This window comes from Mesoplodon bidens (assembly GCF_964165515.1).
Source record: "Mesoplodon bidens genome assembly, chromosome: 15".
NCBI lineage: Eukaryota > Metazoa > Chordata > Mammalia > Artiodactyla > Ziphiidae > Mesoplodon > Mesoplodon bidens.
Window position 1 is genome coordinate 43,026,814 of NC_138171.1, and position 15,018 is coordinate 43,041,831.

Genomic DNA, 15,018 nt, shown 5'->3' on the forward strand with positions numbered 1-15,018 from the left:
GGAATTACTTTCAGTATCTAATTTAAGATTATTTAAATTATGCTAAATCAAAGTTAAACTTGAATTTAAATTATTTTATGTTTAAATGTTTGGATTTTCCTTAAAGTAAGCTAAATCTATTTTATGAGTAGGAAGTACAATTAGATAAAACTACATATCTAAAAGATACTCCTATTCAAATAAAGGTGCTCTATCAGTATCTTCTTAGCCAAAATATATCATGCTTTGATCTATATATTTAATTGTTAACATTAACACTGAAATGGCACTGCTATCTTGAACTCTCTCAAAGTCTGCATGAATTTACAAAACCAGTCAACATGTAAAATAACAATCAGTAGAAGCACAAAAATTATAGATTACTTATGCTAGACAACCTTCCCAAATCCACTTGATTTGCCAAAAAGGCAAAGGCTAATTTATTTATGTGGAGATGAACAATTATTTACCCACCATTCAAACTTCAAGTCATACTGCTCAAAGTGAAAGTATGCATCCAAAGTAGTACAGTGACCATGACAGAGCAGAGGCAAGAGAAGCAAAAAAAAAGAAAAAAAAACACTGTCCAATCAGTTGGCCACACAACTCTTTGCCCTCTTCAAATAAATATACTGAAAGGAAAATAAGACCTTTACATAACAGAGGTAAGGGTGTTGTAATAGGGTAAGTGCTCTCAGAAAACATGAAATATTACTTGGTTTCTGATCACCTTCTAAGCCTCCTGATTTTGAATTGTGCTCTCTAATGCAATACCTGAAAGGAATTAAAGTATCTCATATACCCATGATCCTTTTCTATACACACACAAAAAAAGATAGTTAGGAAGAAAAAGTACCTTTTGTAGGTATTAAAATCAACCTATTACATGCTTTCTCAGAGCAATATCCTTTTTTTTAACTGAAGTATAGTTGATTTACAATGCTGTGTTAGTTTCTTGTGTACAGCAAAGTGATTCAGTTATATATACATATAAATATATTCTTTTTCATATTCTTTTCCATTATGGTTTATTACAGGATATTGAATATAGTTCCCTGTGCTATACAGTAGGACCTTGTTTATTTTATATACAATAGTTTGTATCTGCTAATCCCAAACTCCTAATTTATTCCTCCCCTACCCCCTTTCTCCTTTGGTAACCATAAGTTTGTTTCTACGTCTGTGAATCTGTTTCAGAGTAATTTCTTATAATCTTATTTTTTGAACTTTAGTATCTGAAATACATTTTAATGATGTAGTGGCAATAAAGTTTTAAGATAATAAAAGCATTACACCTAATAGAGTGACTGGTTTATTCAAGTGAGACAAACACACACAGATCATGTAAAAATATACCTTAACTACATAGGTCAAACTAAAGATTCTGCCTCTCACTTCAAAAAAACCCTTTTCCAACGTACACAAATCAATGTGATACACCACATCAACAAAAGAAAAGACAAAACCACATGATCATCTCAACAGATACAGAAAAAGCATTTGATAAAATTCAACATTTATTCACAATAAAAACTCTTACCAAAATGGCTATAGAGGCAACATATCTCAACATAATAAAGCTATTTATGACAAACCCACAACCAACATAATACTCAACAGTGAAATGCTGAAAGCCTTTCTGCTAAAATCTGAAACAAGACAAGGATGCCCATTCTTACCACTTCTATTCAACACAGTATTGGAGGTCCTGTCCACAGAAATCAGACAAGAAAAAGAAATAAAAAGTACCCAAATTGGAAGAGGTAAAACTGTCATTATATGCAGACGACATGATACTATACACAGAAAACCCTGAAGACTCCACACAAAAACTACTAGAACTGATAAACAAATTCAGCATGGTAGCAGGATACAGGATTAACATAAAGGAATCTGTTGCATTTCTTTACACTAACAATGAAATATCAGAAAAGTAAAAACAAACAAACAAAAACCCTTTAAAATCACATCAAAAAAACAAAAACAAAAACAAAAAAACTTAGGCATAAACCTGACCAAGGAAGTAAAAGACTTACATGCTGAGAACTATAAAACACTGATAAAGAAAACTGAAGATAATTCAAATAAATGGAAAGATATCCCATGCTCTTGGATTGGAAGAATTAATATTGTTAAAATGGCCATACTACCCAAAGCAATCTACAGAGTTAATGTGATCCCTATCAAATTATCCAAGACATTTTTCACAGAACTAGAACAAAAATCCTAAAATTTATATGGAACCATAAAAGACCCAGAACTGCCAAAGCAATCCTAAGTAAAAAGAACAAAGCTGGGGGCATAACCCTCTGAGACTTCAGACAATACTACAAAGCTAGAGTAATCAAAACAGTGTGGTACTGGCACAAAAACAGACATATGGATCAATGGCACAGAATAGAGAGCCCAGAAATAAACCCACACACCTACAGTCAATTAATCTTCGACAAAGGAGGCAAGAGGGATTTCCCTGGTGGTTCAGTGGTTAAGACTTCATGCTTCCACTGCAGGGGGCATGGGTTCAATCCCTGGTTAGGGAACTAAGATCCCACATGCCAAGCAGTGCAGCCACAAAACAAACAAAACAAACACACATACACACACACACACACACACACACACAAAACAAAACCAAGACAAAGGAGGCAAGAATATACAATGGAGAAAAGATAGTCTCTTCAGCAAGTGGTGTTGGGACAGCTGGACAGCCACATGCAAATCAATGAAGTTAGAACACGTTCTCACACCATACACAAAAATAAACTCAAAATGGCTTTAAGACTTAAGTGTAAGACATGACACCATAAAACTCCTAGAATAGAACATAGGGAAAATATTCTCTGACATAAATCGCACCAATGTTTTCCTGGGTCAGTCTCCCAAGGCAACAGAAATAAAAGCAAAAATAAACAAATGGAACCTAATCAAACCCATAATATTTTGCACAGCAAAGGAAACCAAAAGGCACAAAATGACAACCTACGGACTGGGAGAAAATATTTGCAAACAAAGCAACTGACAAGAGCTTAATTTCCAAAATATACAAACAGCTCATACAACTCAGTAACAAAAAAACAAACAACCCAATCAAAAAATGGGGAAAAGGGCTTCCCTGGTGGCGCAGTGGTTGAGAGTCCGCCTGCCGATGCAGGGGACACGGGTTCGTGCCCCGGTCTGGGAAGATCCCACATGCCGCAGAGCGGCTAGGCCCGTGAGCCATGGCTGCTGAGCCTGCGCATCCGGAGCCTGTGCTCTGCAAGGGGAGAGGCCACAACAGTGAGAGGCCCGCCTACCGCAAAAAAAAAAAAAAAAAAAAAAAAAAAAATGGGGAAAAGACCTAAACAGACATTTCTCCAAAGAAGACAAACACGATGGCCAAAAGGCACATGAAAAGATGCTCACCATTGCTAATTATTAGAGAAATGCAACAGGTACAATGAGGAACCACCTCACACCAGTCAGAAGGGCCATCATTAAAAAGTCTACAGGAATTCCCTGGCAGTCCTGTGGTTAGGATTCCATGCTTCCACAGCAGGGGGCACAGGTTCAATCCCTGGTCAGGGAACTAAGATCCTGCATGCAGCACTGTGTGGCCAAAAAAAAAAAAAAAAAATTCAATTAAAAAGTCTACAAATAACAAATGCTGGAGAGGGTGTGGAGAAAAGGGAACCCTCCTACACTGTTGGTGGAAATGTAAATTCATGCAGCCACTATGGAAAACAGTATGGAGGTTCCTCAAAAAACTAAAAATAGAGTTGCCATATGATCCAGCAATCCCACTCCTGGGCATATATCCAGACAAAACTGTAATTCAAAAAGATACATGCACCACAATGTTCACAGGAGCACTATGTACAATAGCCAAGACAGAAACAACCTAAATGTCCATCAACAGATGAGTGGATAAAGAAGTGGTGTATATACACAATGGAATACTATTCAGCCATAAAAAAGAAAGAATGCCATTTGCAGTAACATGTATGGACCTAGAGATTATTATACTAAGTGAAGTAAGTCAGAAAGAGTACGACAAATACCATATGATATCACTTATATGTGGAACCTAAAGTATGACACAAATAAGCTTATTTACCAAACAGAAACAGACTCACAGACATGGAAAACAAACTTATGGTTACCAAAGTGGGTAGAGGGTGAGGGAGGGATGAAATGGGAGTTTGGGATTAGCAGATACAAACTATTATATATAAAAATAAACAACAAGGATATAATGTATAGCACAGGGAACGAAATTCAATATCCTGTAATAAACCGTAATGGACAAGAATATGAAAAAATAAACAAAACCCCCCCCCCTTTCCCCTCTAAACTGCATACTGACATTAAGTAGTTAGCAGATCAAAATTGCACTTTATAGTTATCTTTCCGAATCACGTATCTGCCTATCTTCTAAAGTATCAGGTGCTTCCTAACTATGGTTCAAAATGGAGAAGCCCTGGGACTTCCCTGGTGGTCCAGTGGTTAAAACTCCATGCTCCCAATGCAGGGGGCTCAGGTTCGATCCCCGATCAGGGAACTAGATCCCACATGCCGCAACTAAGAGCCTGCATGTCACAAATGAAGATTCCGCATGCTGCAACTAAAAGATCCCGAGTGCCCCAACTAAAAGATCCCAACTGTCGCAACTAAGACCTGGTGCAGCCGAATGAATGAATAAATAAATTAAATTAAATTAAAGAAAAACTTTTTTTTAAGTTATGAAAAAAAATGTAGATGCCCTAAAAGAATTCAATCATATTAAAAGAAAACGTAAAGAACAGAAGAAGGGCACATAAAAACACACTATATGTATGGCTAAAAATGCTGTCAAAAGTCAGACAACAAACTGGAAAAAATGTTTGTAAGCTACATCATGAAGGGCTGTTCTCCCTAATATACAAGGACTCCTATAAATATAGAGGAAGAAAAATCCAACGGCTCAGTAGAAAAATGAGTGAAGAATATTAACACTGCACAGAAGGGAAACATAGATGGATCTTAAGCATAGGAAATATACTCAATCTCACACACGATAACAAATGTGCAAATTAAACCTACTAGTATTGTTGTACAGCAGAAACTAACACAACATTGTAAAGTAATTATACTCCAATAAGATAAAAAAAAAGACAAAGAAAAAAACTATTATTAGACAGCATTTTAAAAATTAACAAGTCGGCAAAACTCTGAAGTTTGATGTTGATGAGGATATAGGGGAAAAGGCACTTATACTATGGAGGTAGGAATGTAAAATGACATTACCTGCAATGGAATGCAATTTGGCAATAACCATCAAAGTTAAAAATACATTTATCCTATGACCCAACAATTCCATTTCTGAGAAATTTTCCACTGACATAATTGCACATGTACAAAATGAAATACCTACAAGGCTACCCATTTTAGTACTTGTAAAAGCAGAGGTCTGAAGATGGCATAAATGGCCACTACTAAGGGACTAAACAAACTTTGGCTTAATCCATAAAGTGGAATATTATGTAGCTTTAATTTAAAGGATAATTTAAAAAATTTTTAAAGTATCCTTTTTATGTACTGATAAGGAAAGAGTTCTTAAATATATTGCTAAGCTAAAAAAGCAGGGTATTCGTAGTGTGCTTTTATGTAAAATAGGAGGATTGGGATAAGAACAAATTGTGTTTATAAATGAAAACAAAAGAATGATACATAAACTAGTAACAAAAGTTGTCTGAATATGGGGGGAGGATGGTGGTAGTGGCTGGGAACCAGATGGGTGAGGGACCATATATACCTTTTATTTTTGAGCCATTTGGATGTACGACCTTTTTTTTTTTTTTAAGCAAATAAGGCACAATTTAACTCAAAAACTGGCACATCTTTTCTGAAACTTCTTTTTACCAATACGGAAAACCTAAAATTATATTTGACACCCTGTACAATTAGAAAAAATTCTTTAATACTTGGAATTTAATCTTTCACTCAATCTGATAAATTCCACTCCTAGTCGTGATGGAACAACAGGGATTAGGTTTACCCTACTGCCTTAACAACTAGAAAAATCAGACAAAACATATGAAAAAATGGTTTTCAGACACTGGCCAACAGGCAGCGGGGAGAGTAACCCCGGAGAGAAGGGGACAAACATGGTAAATCCTACAAGTGCCCCAGCTCACTGCAGGTAGAGTTTTTAGGCCTTGGCACAGGGAGAGGCAGCTCAAACAGAGCCTAGCAGACTTGCTGAATTGGGGAAACAATATTTAGAGCTCAAGAAGGCCCAAGTTGCTAGAATTTGCGTGGCAAAACACATAGGGGATGGGCTGCAAAGAAAAATCTCCAGATAACTGCAGAGGGGTTCCCTTGAGTCTCTGACTGAGTACTGCACATGCACGTGAGAAAACAACCCACAACTGGGTAAAGGAGTGGGCAGAACAATCTCCTGAGCACACATGACAGGAAATAATTCATTTTTCCTACTAGCCAGGAACAAAGAGTATCAGCAATGGCAAATATGTGGGCAACTATAGAAGACATTTTCTCATTCAAAAATTTACTTAAGGGCTTCCCTGGTGGCGCAGTGGTTAAGAATACGCCTGCCAATGCAGGGGACACGGGTTCAAGCCCTGGTCCGGGAAGATCCCACATGCTGCAGAGGAACTAAGACCGTGTACCACAACTACTGAGCCTGTGCCCTAGAGCCTGTGAGCCACAACTACTGAGCCCGCGCACCTAGAGCCCGTGATCCACAACAAAAGAAGCCACCACAGTGAGAAGCCCGCGCACCACAACGAAGAGTAGCCCCCACTCTCCGCAACTACAGAAAACCTGCACGCAGCAACGAAGACCCAACGCAGCCAAAAATAAATAAATAAATTTATAATTTAAAAAAAACCCCACAAAACACAAAAAGAAGGCAAGAAAAGAGGAGAGAAAGAATTATATCCAGATGGGATAAACAGAAAACAGAGCAAAATGGTAGGTTTAAGCTCCATCTTACCAAAAATTTCATTAAATATAAGTAGTCTAAATAGCCCTGTGTTTTTAATACAGAAGCAAATCTTGTATTTCAAGTATAGCCAGTCTGTTATGATTATCAAGTTTTCCATTTCCCAATCCAAACACTCAACTTAAAAAGTCTTGGCAGCAGAACAAAATGTGCTCTTGAATTATAATGCTTAAGCTATCATTCAATGACAATTTTCTACATGGCAGACACTGTGCTTTACTCCACGTTCTCATCAACCCTTAACAATTTTGTTATATTCCTGAAACCGTATGAAATAATGAATGTACACACCAATAAAATTTTTTTGTTAGGTAGGTGGAATTATCAATGAGGTTAGAGGTTAAGTCATTTACATGAAACATACACAGGTTAAGAAGAAAAGCTGGGATTTGAATCCAGATCTCTTTGATTCCCAAGCCCAAATTCTTCACAGTCACACCATAATTCCCTCCTATCATTACAGCATATTTATTCCTGTTTAAATTAAGCAACGAGGGCTTCCCTGGTGGCGCAGTGGTTAAGAATCTGCCTGCTGATGTGGGGGACACGGGTTCGTGCCCCGGTCTGGGAAGATCCCACATGGCGCGGAGCGGCTAGGCCTGTGAGCCATGGCCGCTGAGCCTGCGCGCCCGGAGCCTGTGCTCCACAACAGGAGAGGCCACAGCAGTGAAAGGCCCACGTACAGCAATCAATCAATCAATCAATCAATCAATAAAAAAAAGCAATGGGTATCAACTGAGCACCTACTACGTAAGGCTGTCTGCAAGCCAGATGACATATTAAATCAAATTAAATCTTCAATAAAGTAAACCTATAAAAGCAAAATCTTCAAGGGTCTTCCCTGGTGGCGCAGTGGTTAAGAATCCGCCTGCCAATGCAAGGGACACGGGTTCAAGCCCTGGTCCAGGAAGATCCCACATGCCGCAGAGCAACTACGCCCGTGCACCACAACTACTGAGCCTGCACTCTAGAGCCCGTGAGCCACAACTACTGAGTCCGTGTGCCACAGCTACAGAAGCCCATGCGCCTAGAGAAGCCACCACAATGAGAAGCCCACACACCGCTCGCGGTTGTGCAAAGAGTAGCCCCCTCTCGCCACAACTAGAGAAAGCCCACGTGCAGCAACAAAGACCCAATGCAGCCAAAAATAAATAAATAAATTTATAAAAGCAAAATCTTCAACAAAAAGGCTATTTGAAGGATAGCTGTGAAAGAGTAAAAACAACCTAAAAATGTCAATATCAAAATAGAGAGTGGGGCTTCGCTGGTGGCGCAGTGGTTGAGAGTCCGCCTGCCAATGCAGGGAACACGGGTTCGTGCCCCGGTCCGGGAAGATCCCACATGCCGCGGAGCGGCTGGGCCCGTGAGCCATGGCCGCTGAGCCTGTGCGTCCGGAGCCTGTGCTCCGCAACGGGAGAGGCCACAACAGTGAGAGGCCTGTGTACCGCAAAAAAAAAAAAAAAAAAAAAAAAAAAAAGAGCATGATGTAGTAAAGATGGTTAACACCATTTTAGTACTAAAAACATATTTTGTATCTCAATGTTAAAAAAATGTACTGAAAATCCCATGTTTCTCAGATTATCCAAATAGAATAAGGACAACTTAGTAGAATATTATAGTTCTTCTGACTTTTTCAGCTGTTTTGACTATAGATATATAATAGGGACTAAAAGGCAGATAGTCTGTAGTATAATAAAAAATATATATATTTGGTTTTTGGCCCAGGGATGGATATTTTCGATCACCAATAGCCAATGATTTGATCAGCCATGCCTACAAAATGAAACCTCCATAAAAACCCTTATATGACAAGGTTTGGGGAGCTTCCACATTGATGAACGCGTCGAGGTGCTGGGAGCAAATGCCCAGATGGCATGGAAGCTTGGTGCCCCCCTCCCGTATCTTGCCCTATGCATCTCCCTTCCATTTGGCTGTTCCTGAGTTGTATTCTTTAATAAACCCATAAGCATAAACAAACTGTCTTCCTGAGACAGTTCTAACAAATTATCAAACCTAAGGAGAAGGTTGTGGGAACCCCCGATTTACAGCTGGTTGGTTAGAAGTACGGGTGTCCCCACTCCTGGGGACTGCAACTGGCATCTGAGGTGGGGGCAGTCTTGTGGGGTCCAGCCCTTAACCTACGGAGTCTGTGCTGACTCTGCGTAGTTGGGGTCAGAACAGGACTGACTTGCTGGATATCCAGTTGGTATTGTAAAATAAAAGAAACCACATATTTGGTTCAGGGAGAAATTTTCTCATCGTCCTTATCAATGAAAGTCAGAAACTGATCATGTTTCAAATACATGATATTCAAAACATTATAAAAGATGATTTTACAAGATAAAAAAATTTTTGGAGTAGACAAGAAAAGGCAATCAAGCTGAGTGTACCTGAGAAATGATTGTAAAAACAGGCACAATTAAAAAACTGGTTCCAAATTCAACCTGGGGAATCATTACTTCAGTTTCATCTAAGTACCAAAGAGGCCCACAAGACTGAAGTAGCAATTCATTAGTAATTCTTCAAATGATGTAATTAACACTATGCTTCAACTTAATTAACATCTGAAATTTGGGTCTTGGGATATCACTGAGTGTAAGAGGATTATAGTTTTGTTTTATTTATCTATCTCTCTATCTATCTATTTATTTATTTTTGCGGTAAGCAGGCCTCTCACTGTTGTGGCCTCTCCCATTGCAGAGCACAGGCTCCGGAAGTGCAGGCTCAGCAGCCATGTTTCACGGGCCCAGCCACTCCACGGCATGTAGGATCTTCCTGGACCGGGGCACGAACCCATGTCCCCTGCATTGGCAGGCGGACTCTCAACCACTGTGCCACCAGGGAAGCCCTTGTTTTGTTTTTTAAATCTTATTTTGAAATAACTTCAAATTTACAGAAAATCTACAAGAATGTTACAAAGAATTCCTTTATACCCTTTATCCAGATTTATAAAATTTTAACATTTTGTTCCATGTCTGTGTGTATTATTTTTCTAAATTTTTTCAGACTAGATTGTATGTTTCATGCGCTTTACCCCTTAGTATGAGTATTTCTCAGCAACAAGAATATTCTGTTGCTAACGGTAGTTATTGAAAAAAAGTATGTTTTTTTGTGTGTGTTTTTTGGGTTTTTTTTTGCGGTACACGGGCCTCTCACTGTTGTGGCCTCTCCCGCTGCGGAGCACAGGCTCTGGACGCACAGGCTCAGTGGCCATGGCTCACGGGCCCAGAGGCTCCACGGCATGTGGGATCTTCCCGGACCGGGGCATGAACCCATGCCCCCTGCATCGGCAGGCGGACTCTCAACCACTGAACCACCAGGGAAGCCCCAGAAGTATTTGTTTTTTACACAGGATCAAATTGAGGGTCACACATTCATTTAGTGGTCACGTATACTTAGTCTCCTCTCATCTAGATACGTTCCCCAGACTTCCTTTGTTTTTTTATGACACTGACAATTTTGAAGAATACAGGCCAGTTTATTTTATTCAGTGCACTTCAATTTGGGTTTCTCTACTGTTTCCTCATGACTGGATTTCAGGTTATAAATTTTCAGCTTAAATATTACAGAATTCATGTTGTGTTCTTCTCTAAGTATCATATCTAGAGGCACAGGATGTCCATTTCCCCCCATCCTTATGTAGCTGACATTTCTCTACTTGGAATTAATAATAAGTTGTGGGAGTTAATTTGAGATCATGTTCATAACTTGTTCCTCGGGAAACCCCCTCCTCTCATCCCAGACTTAGCATCCACACTGATGAAACTTGTCTGAATTAATTCTTATTAGGATGACTACAAGATGGTGATTTTCTGTCTCCATCACTCCTATTTATTAGTCAAGATTCTATGGTAAGGTTCTCCTCTTCTGTATTTAATTATTTATCTATTTTATTAGTTGGACGGAGTAATGAATTATTGTTTTATTCATTTACACTCCATTTATTGTCTTTGGCCAGAGGGAACCCATTCATGCTGACTTCTGGGCCTTTGACCTGTCCCCAACATTTCTGAGGGGCCCTTCTTTCCCAGCTCAAGTTCCAGAATCAGTCATTTCTCCAAGGAACCTTAATTCACTTCAGTGAAGAATAGTATTTAGACTCTAAGGTCTGAGTAGAAAGATTGGTATTTTAATTCTAAAAAAAGAAAAGATATTCCTCCTTAGAGCACTGCTTTTAGATTAGTTTGTAAAAGATATACACAAGAGTCTACTCTGGGTGACAACGTCTATTTGAGCTCCGAAAGAAAAGGGCATTTTGGAACATATGAGCAAGTACTTCGACTTGGCTGACCCTCTATGATTTACTCTAAACTATAGCTCACTCAACCTTAGTTTGGAGAGTAAAGAACTAAAAGTAAATTCTCTGAGTCTTTACAGTCAAGCTGTTCCATTTACCTCCTCTGGAGGGACAGCCAATTCTAACAGGAAGTTAAAATAGTTTTCAAATCCCTTAGAAGGTTATTTGTCTTCTATATACTACCAACCTGCCCTGGCTTAAGAGCTTTCTTTCATGCTACCAATAGAAGCAAGTAAAATACTAAGAGCAAGGACATCTTGGATTAACAAAGTGAAATAAAGAATACAGAACACAAAAGGTTTATTGTAGTCTAGAGTCAATAAATTAAAACTGCATTTAGTATAGGCTAACTTTATCCACATGCAAAGGCCAAACAAATTATCAGCCTGAAATGCAAAGTTCGCCTGGCAGAGTTACAAAAGTAATCTGTGAAACAAAGATCCAACAGCATCCTCTTTTCTAATGCACACACATCAATTTTTTCCCCAACGCTTTGAGGTCTTTCTCACCATATGCTTTCTACAGACAAAAAAACAGCTAAAGATAAAAAAAATATAAAGTAAAAATCGATCATTCTAAAGAGAAGAAAAAAGGTAAGAACTATTGCACATAAAAGTTTTTAAGATAAAAATCACTTGAAATTTTTCTTTTAAAGTACAAATCTTCTCTCCATAATATAATGTATACTGTACAGAAGATCTTAGGACATGATTTTTTTTAATTGCCAAGTATAGTCAATGAATGTATGTGACTATTAAGCACTTCAGTAATAGAAACTTCATTATCTAGATACAGACACAGATATAGTTATAGATAAAAACACGTATTTCAAGGCCAAGGGATATAATGGAAAAAAGCTTAACCAGGAGTTAAGAGACCTGAGGTCTAATACATCAACTCATTAAATGACCCTGGGTAAATTAGTTAACATTTATGGACTTTCATACTGTCATCTGTAAAATGTGGCAGTTACAGCTGATGGTTCTACAATTTCTTTACTATTTCATCTGTTGTCATATACCATTTCACCATACATCTATAAATTCATAAGGTTAATGAGACTTTCTCAAAGCAGGAAACAGAATTTAAGCTAAATAGGAATGAATGGCTTTGATCAATACCTTTGTGCTCCTTACCAGCAGAGATAATTTTGTCAGAAAAACAACAGGCATTTTAAAGTAGCTAACACTTACTGGAGATTAACTATGTGTGTCAGGTACTGCGCTGAACTCTGTACACACATCGGCTCATTTAATCCTCAAGACATGCCTATGATAGGTATTACTGTCCCTCAGAATAGACAGGGCTTAAAGAGATTAGTTTGCTTAAGGTCACACAGCTAGCAAACTGCAAAGCTGAGACTCAAACCAGGGTGACTCCAAAGCTTACGGTTTTAATCACCCTACTACACTATCTTTTAATAAATAAATCATGAGCCAAATACATTCTTATCAAATACATTTAATCTCTAGCAGGTACTGATTATTTCTTCTTACTACTGTAGAGAAAACTGCTGAGTGACAGCCAACCAAGAACAACTCCAAATTAATCACGTGAACAAAAAGATTGTTTAAAGGTTTGCCTCTATTAAAGAGAAGTGCTGTGTTTTTAGATAAGCAATTGTTCCTTTTAATAAAACAAAAATACAATAGTCATTAAATCCGAAAGACCAGAAAAGATCTTAAGGTGTATTATTATTATTATTATTAATTTTTTAAGGTGCGATATTATTATGCCCCTTGCTTTAAGCAGACCAAAAATCTCATGACAATTACCCCAGGTTGGGGGGCAGGGGGTGAGGGGGTGCAAGGGAGTGTCTAAGAGAACAGCTCTACCGATAGCATCAGTGTTGGTTCCCAGTATCCCTCACCATTTCAAATTTACTGCATAGCTCTGATTACCAACATAAAGGTTCAGAGACTAAGCCCTAACAACAGACATTCTTTCTTGCTTCCTGCTAGGCCACTTCAACTAGCCTATCTGCTCACTAGTGAGAATCTTCCTGCTTGTTTAATATGGAATTTTAAGAAGTAGGATGAATAAGGTCAAGTACATACAAAAGTGAGCCTTTTCCTACATGTTCTCTACATAGTATTTCCTCAACACACAGGCTGTCTCTCTAATAAGCTCTCAGAAAACTTCTTTTTTAGACAACTTTAAGCCTAGAAACAGTCATTTCTGATAAGGTATGGATAGTGAGGATATTAAACAAAGGAGAATAAACCAATATCCAAAAATTAAAGGCACAAAAAATAAAACATCCAAACAGATGGGATGGGAATGAATTTTATAAACAAAACTACATATTTCAATTACCTTTATTCCTCTTATAGAGTAAATAAGTTCTCTAAAACACAACGTCCTCCAACCAAAGAGATTTCATACGTCATCTGCACCTCAAACCCAACATCTCAAGTCTGCGCTGATATTCTCTGAAAGTTTACAGAAATTAGAAAGCTGAGCCCACATACACTGTGGATCTACTCTATATCTCTTTGGGCACAAAAGAAAAAAGAGAATCAGAAAATTACCCTTCTTTGATCCAACCCTGGATGAAGCACTGAAGAATTTCTTCACTGTGGTAACCTTGCGGGTCTTCTCATTGGTTTTCTTTTCTTCAAACTTGGAAAATGTGAGGGATTGGGCCCCTTGGCTGCTCTGACTGCTGGCAAACGCCTCTTCTTCCTCCCGCTGTAGTCTGTAATTCAAGAAGAGGTTAAGTTTAACCCTGATATTCTCCAAGTTCTCCTTGTATCTAAAGGTAATAACTCAATGAACTGGGGATCTAAAATTTGTAGAACTAGAAGCTAAATACACCAAATAGGTCTGAGGTCTCTGATAGGAAGCTCTCCTATGTGCTACTACAAACTTCAAAAGGGACTTCTCCGTGGATCATGTTCATTCAGCAATTGTACTAGTGTTACATAAAGCAAATAAAGTCTAGTCCTTTTCCCTGACAACCTCAAGGTTGGAAGAGAGAAAAAGACAAGTAAATAATTACCACATAATGTAACAGTGCCTATAGTAGAGAGCGAAACCCAAGTGCTATGAGAACATAGGAAAAAATAAACTAAATCTGCTGAAGGAGTCCAAGAAGGTTTTATAATGGTGACATTTAGGCCAGTCTTAGAAGGATCAAGAGGACTCCGCCAAGTAAAAGGGCATTCCAGGAAGAAGGTACTACAAATGTGAAGGATGTGGCTTTTGTTGTGGACCAAGTTCATTCAACGTAGTCAGATCACTGACGGTGTGATGGACTATGATGCTGGATGTACAGTTAGGCACCAGATGGTAAGAAACCTTGACTGCCAAGCCTGCTATAATCCTGGATTTCATCATGTGGTGGGGAACCAAGAAAGACTATAATCCAGTAAGTTACCATTATCTGATCTGTGTTTTAAAGGTAATGCAGGTAGCTGTGTGACAACTTGAGGGGCAGAGAGACTAGGGACAGAGACAATAATTAAGAATATATTACAAAGATTTAAGTGAGAGAAATAAGAACCTGGAAAATAGGAAAGGATGAAATTCAAAACACTTCTCTTAGCTAGAATAAGCAGAACTTGCTTAATTAGTTGTAAACAGTGTGGGAGGTGAAGAAGAAATTAATAATGACTAATATTTTTTAGCCAACTGAATAAATAGTGATGTCGTTAATTGATACCGGAGGAGGGTTAGGAGGAACTGCTGGGAGTGGGGATTAGAGTAAATAAAAGCAAGAAATCTGGCCTTGGACCAGCTGAATTTGAGGTATTTATAG

General features: G+C 38.3%; 1 protein-coding gene across 7 annotated transcripts in view; it reads right to left on the reverse strand.

The window, feature by feature from the left end:
• LOC308628803 (rab5 GDP/GTP exchange factor) overlaps nucleotides 1-15,018 on the reverse strand; it is a 119,350-nt gene that overhangs the window by 75,664 nt on the left and 28,668 nt on the right. For all 7 annotated transcript variants that reach the window (XM_081256110.1, XM_081256106.1, XM_081256108.1 and 4 more), the window contains exon 3: nucleotides 13,790-13,956. In XM_081256110.1, coding sequence (XP_081112236.1) covers nucleotides 13,790-13,956 — 167 coding nt within the window. The remainder of the gene's footprint in view (nucleotides 1-13,789; nucleotides 13,957-15,018) is intronic.